Source organism: Plasmopara halstedii (genome assembly GCF_900000015.1).
Source record: "Plasmopara halstedii genome assembly, contig: Scaffold_3037, whole genome shotgun sequence".
NCBI classification, from domain to species: Eukaryota; Oomycota; class Peronosporomycetes; order Peronosporales; family Peronosporaceae; genus Plasmopara; species Plasmopara halstedii.
The window spans coordinates 1-5,444 of record NW_020189942.1 but is presented as its reverse complement, the minus strand read 5'-3'; the positions used below and the strand labels follow the sequence as shown (position 1 = coordinate 5,444).

The 5,444-nt window shown below is 44.7% G+C and overlaps 5 protein-coding genes across 5 annotated transcripts; all 5 read right to left on the bottom strand.

Annotated features, from left to right (window-relative positions):
* Positions 1-155: 155 nt before the first annotated feature.
* Positions 156-1,091, bottom strand: PHALS_06514 (minor spike protein h; the record flags this gene model as incomplete). The annotated part of the gene is made up of 1 exon (XM_024719808.1): positions 156-1,091. One exon carries the CDS (start codon positions 1,089-1,091, stop codon positions 156-158), a length of 936 nt encoding a protein of 311 aa, XP_024585070.1.
* A 59-nt stretch (positions 1,092-1,150) lies between these two features.
* PHALS_06513 (major spike protein g) lies at positions 1,151-1,678 on the bottom strand (the record flags this gene model as incomplete). The annotated part of the gene is made up of 1 exon (XM_024719807.1): positions 1,151-1,678. The coding sequence occupies one exon, from the start codon at positions 1,676-1,678 to the stop codon at positions 1,151-1,153; it is 528 nt and encodes a 175-aa protein (XP_024585069.1).
* Positions 1,679-1,788: 110 nt separating this feature from the next.
* On the bottom strand, positions 1,789-3,072 carry PHALS_06512 (capsid protein f; the record flags this gene model as incomplete). Its single annotated transcript, XM_024719806.1, has 1 exon — positions 1,789-3,072. One exon carries the CDS (start codon positions 3,070-3,072, stop codon positions 1,789-1,791), a length of 1,284 nt encoding a protein of 427 aa, XP_024585068.1.
* A 152-nt stretch (positions 3,073-3,224) lies between these two features.
* PHALS_06511 (external scaffolding protein d) lies at positions 3,225-3,683 on the bottom strand (the record flags this gene model as incomplete). The annotated part of the gene is made up of 1 exon (XM_024719805.1): positions 3,225-3,683. The coding sequence occupies one exon, from the start codon at positions 3,681-3,683 to the stop codon at positions 3,225-3,227; it is 459 nt and encodes a 152-aa protein (XP_024585067.1).
* A 253-nt stretch (positions 3,684-3,936) lies between these two features.
* Positions 3,937-5,361, bottom strand: PHALS_06510 (replication-associated protein a; the record flags this gene model as incomplete). Its single annotated transcript, XM_024719804.1, has 1 exon — positions 3,937-5,361. The coding sequence occupies one exon, from the start codon at positions 5,359-5,361 to the stop codon at positions 3,937-3,939; it is 1,425 nt and encodes a 474-aa protein (XP_024585066.1).
* Between the last annotated feature and the right edge of the window lie 83 nt (positions 5,362-5,444).

Genomic DNA, 5,444 nt, shown 5'->3' with positions numbered 1-5,444 from the left:
CCACAAGCCTCAATAGCAGGTTTAAGAGCCTCGATACGCTCAAAGTCAAAATAATCAGCGTGACATTCAGAAGGGTAATAAGAACGAACCATAAAAAAGCCTCCAAGATTTGGAGGCATGAAAACATACAATTGGGAGGGTGTCAATCCTGACGGTTATTTCCTAGACAAATTAGAGCCAATACCATCAGCTTTACCGTCTTTCCAGAAATTGTTCCAAGTATCGGCAACAGCTTTATCAATACCATGAAAAATATCAACCACACCAGAAGCAGCATCAGTGACGACATTAGAAATATCCTTTGCAGTAGCGCCAATATGAGAAGAGCCATACCGCTGATTCTGCGTTTGCTGATGAACTAAGTCAACCTCAGCACTAACCTTGCGAGTCATTTCTTTGATTTGGTCATTGGTAAAATACTGACCAGCCGTTTGAGCTTGAGTAAGCATTTGGCGCATAATCTCGGAAACCTGCTGTTGCTTGGAAAGATTGGTGTTTTCCATAATAGACGCAACGCGAGCAGTAGACTCCTTCTGTTGATAAGCAAGCATCTCATTTTGTGCATATACCTGGTCTTTCGTATTCTGGCGTGAAGTCGCCGACTGAATGCCAGCAATCTCTTTTTGAGTCTCATTTTGCATCTCGGCAATCTCTTTCTGATTGTCCAGTTGCATTTTAGTAAGCTCTTTTTGATTCTCAAATCCGGCGTCAACCATACCAGCAGAGGAAGCATCAGCACCAGCACGCTCCCAAGCATTAAGCTCAGGAAATGCAGCAGCAAGATAATCACGAGTATCCTTTCCTTTATCAGCGGCAGACTTGCCACCAAGTCCAACCAAATCAAGCAACTTATCAGAAACGGCAGAAGTGCCAGCCTGCAACGTACCTTCAAGAAGTCCTTTACCAGCTTTAGCCATAGCACCAGAAACAAAACTAGGGACGGCCTCATCAGGGTTAGGAACATTAGAGCCTTGAATGGCAGATTTAATACCAGCATCACCCATGCCTACAGTATTGTTATCGGTAGCAAGCACATCACCTTGAATGCCACCGGAGGCGGCTTTTTGACCGCCTCCAAACAATTTAGACATGGCGCCACCAGCAAGAGCAGAAGCAATACCGCCAGCAATAGCACCAAACATAAATCACCTCACTTAAGTGGCTGGAGACAAATAATCTCTTTAATAACCTGATTCAGCGAAACCAATCCGCGGCATTTAGTAGCGGTAAAGTTAGACCAAACCATGAAACCAACATAAACATTATTGCCCGGCGTACGGGGAAGGACGTCAATAGTCACACAGTCCTTGACGGTATAATAACCACCATCATGGCGACCATCCAAAGGATAAACATCATAGGCAGTCGGGAGGGTAGTCGGAACCGAAGAAGACTCAAAGCGAACCAAACAGGCAAAAAATTTAGGGTCGGCATCAAAAGCAATATCAGCACCAACAGAAACAACCTGATTAGCGGCGTTGACAGATGTATCCATCTGAATGCAATGAAGAAAACCACCATTACCAGCATTAACCGTCAAACTATCAAAATATAACGTTGACGATGTAGCTTTAGGTGTCTGTAAAACAGGTGCCGAAGAAGCTGGAGTAACAGAAGTGAGAACCAGCTTATCAGAAAAAAAGTTTGAATTATGGCGAGAAATAAAAGTCTGAAACATGATTAAACTCCTAAGCAGAAAACCTACCGCGCTTCGCTTGGTCAACCCCTCAGCGGCAAAAATTAAAATTTTTACCGCTTCGGCGTTATAACCTCACACTCAATCTTTTATCACGAAGTCATGATTGAATCGCGAGTGGTCGGCAGATTGCGATAAACGGTCACATTAAATTTAACCTGACTATTCCACTGCAACAACTGAACGGACTGGAAACACTGGTCATAATCATGGTGGCGAATAAGTACGCGTTCTTGCAAATCACCAGAAGGCGGTTCCTGAATGAATGGGAAGCCTTCAAGAAGGTGATAAGCAGGAGAAACATACGAAGGCGCATAACGATACCACTGACCCTCAGCAATCTTAAACTTCTTAGACGAATCACCAGAACGGAAAACATCCTTCATAGAAATTTCACGCGGCGGCAAGTTGCCATACAAAACAGGGTCGCCAGCAATATCGGTATAAGTCAAAGCACCTTTAGCGTTAAGGTACTGAATCTCTTTAGTCGCAGTAGGCGGAAAACGAACAAGCGCAAGAGTAAACATAGTGCCATGCTCAGGAACAAAGAAACGCGGCACAGAATGTTTATAGGTCTGTTGAACACGACCAGAAAACTGGCCTAACGACGTTTGGTCAGTTCCATCAACATCATAGCCAGATGCCCAGAGATTAGAGCGCATGACAAGTAAAGGACGGTTGTCAGCGTCATAAGAGGTTTTACCTCCAAATGAAGAAATAACATCATGGTAACGCTGCATGAAGTAATCACGTTCTTGGTCAGTATGCAAATTAGCATAAGCAGCTTGCAGACCCATAATGTCAATAGATGTGGTAGAAGTCGTCATTTGGCGAGAAAGCTCAGTCTCAGGAGGAAGCGGAGCAGTCCAAATGTTTTTGAGATGGCAGCAACGGAAACCATAACGAGCATCATCTTGATTAAGCTCATTAGGGTTAGCCTCGGTACGGTCAGGCATCCACGGCGCTTTAAAATAGTTGTTATAGATATTCAAATAACCCTGAAACAAATGCTTAGGGATTTTATTGGTATCAGGGTTAATCGTGCCAAGAAAAGCGGCATGGTCAATATAACCAGTAGTGTTAACAGTCGGGAGAGGAGTGGCATTAACACCATCCTTCATGAACTTAATCCACTGTTCACCATAAACGTGACGATGAGGGACATAAAAAGTAAAAATGTCTACAGTAGAGTCAATAGCAAGGCCACGACGCAATGGAGAAAGACGGAGAGCGCCAACGGCGTCCATCTCGAAGGAGTCGCCAGCGATAACCGGAGTAGTTGAAATGGTAATAAGACGACCAATCTGACCAGCAAGGAAGCCAAGATGGGAAAGGTCATGCGGCATACGCTCGGCGCCAGTTTGAATATTAGACATAATTTATCCTCAAGTAAGGGGCCGAAGCCCCTGCAATTAAAATTGTTGACCACCTACATACCAAAGACGAGCGCCTTTACGCTTGCCTTTAGTACCTCGCAACGGCTGCGGACGACCAGGGCGAGCGCCAGAACGTTTTTTACCTTTAGACATTACATCACTCCTTCTGCACGTAATTTTTGACGCACGTTTTCTTCTGCGTCAGTAAGAACGTCAGTGTTTCCTGCGCGTACACGCAAGGTAAACGCGAACAATTCAGCGGCTTTAACCGGACGCTCGACGCCATTAATAATGTTTTCCGTAAATTCAGCGCCTTCCATGATGAGACAGGCCGTTTGAATGTTGACGGGATGAACATAATAAGCAATGACGGCAGCAATAAACTCAACAGGAGCAGGAAAGCGAGGGTATCCTACAAAGTCCAGCGTACCATAAACGCAAGCCTCAACGCAGCGACGAGCACGAGAGCGGTCAGTAGCAATCCAAACTTTGTTACTCGTCAGAAAATCGAAATCATCTTCGGTTAAATCCAAAACGGCAGAAGCCTGAATGAGCTTAATAGAGGCCAAAGCGGTCTGGAAACGTACGGATTGTTCAGTAACTTGACTCATGATTTCTTACCTATTAGTGGTTGAACAGCATCGGACTCAGATAGTAATCCACGCTCTTTTAAAATGTCAACAAGAGAATCTCTACCATGAACAAAATGTGACTCATATCTAAACCAGTCCTTGACGAACGTGCCAAGCATATTAAGCCACTTCTCCTCATCCAACGCGTCAGTTTTTGACAGAATCGTTAGTTGATGGCGAAAGGTCGCAAAGTAAGAGCTTCTCGAGCTGCGCAAGGATAGGTCGAATTTTCTCATTTTCCGCCAGCAGTCCACTTCGATTTAATTCGTAAACAAGCAGTAGTAATTCCTGCTTTATCAAGATAATTTTTCGACTCATCAGAAATATCCGAAAGTGTTAACTTCTGCGTCATGGAAGCGATAAAACTCTGCAGGTTGGATACGCCAATCATTTTTATCGAAGCGCGCATAAATTTGAGCAGATTTGTCGTCACAGGTTGCGCCGCCAAAACGTCGGCTACAGTAACTTTTCCCAGCCTCAATCTCATCTCTCTTTTTGCGTTCTGCTTCAATATCTGGTTGAACGGCGTCGCGTCGTAACCCAGCTTGGTAAGTTGGATTAAGCACTCCGTGGACAGATTTGTCATTGTGAGCATTTTCATCCCGAAGTTGCGGCTCATTCTGATTCTGAACAGCTTCTTGGGAAGTAGCGACAGCTTGGTTTTTAGTGAGTTGTTCCATTCTTTAGCTCCTAGACCTTTAGCAGCAAGGTCCATATCTGACTTTTTGTTAACGTATTTAGCCACATAGAAACCAACAGCCATATAACTGGTAGCTTTAAGCGGCTCACCTTTAGCATCAACAGGCCACAACCAACCAGAACGTGAAAAAGCGTCCTGCGTGTAGCGAACTGCGATGGGCATACTGTAACCATAAGGCCACGTATTTTGCAAGCTATTTAACTGGCGGCGATTGCGTACCCGACGACCAAAATTAGGGTCAACGCTACCTGTAGGAAGTGTCCGCATAAAGTGCACCGCATGGAAATGAAGACGGCCATTAGCTGTACCATACTCAGGCACACAAAAATACTGATAGCAGTCGGCGTGTGAATCATTAGCCTTGCGACCCTCGGCAGCAAGAACCATACGACCAATATCACGAAAATAGTCACGCAAAGCATTGGGATTATCATAAAACGCCTCTAATCGGTCGTCAGCCAACGTGAGAGTGTCAAAAACGATAAACCAACCATCAGCATGAGCCTGTCGCATTGCATTCATCAAACGCTGAATAGCAAAGCCTCTACGCGATTTCATAGTGGAGGCCTCCAGCAATCTTGAACACTCATCCTTAATACCTTTCTTTTTGGGGTAATTATACTCATCGCGAATATCCTTAAGAGGGCGTTCAGCAGCCAGCTTGCGGCAAAACTGCGTAACCGTCTTCTCGTTCTCTAAAAACCATTTTTCGTCCCCTTCGGGGCGGTGGTCTATAGTGTTATTAATATCAAGTTGGGGGAGCACATTGTAGCATTGTGCCAATTCATCCATTAACTTCTCAGTAACAGATACAAACTCATCACGAACGTCAGAAGCAGCCTTATGGCCGTCAACATACATATCACCATTATCGAACTCAACGCCCTGCATACGAAAAGACAGAATCTCTTCCAAGAGCTTGATGCGGTTATCCATCTGCTTATGGAAGCCAAGCATTGGGGATTGAGAAAGAGTAGAAATGCCACAAGCCTCAATAGCAGGTTTAAGAGCCTCGATACGCTCAAAGTCAAAATAATCAG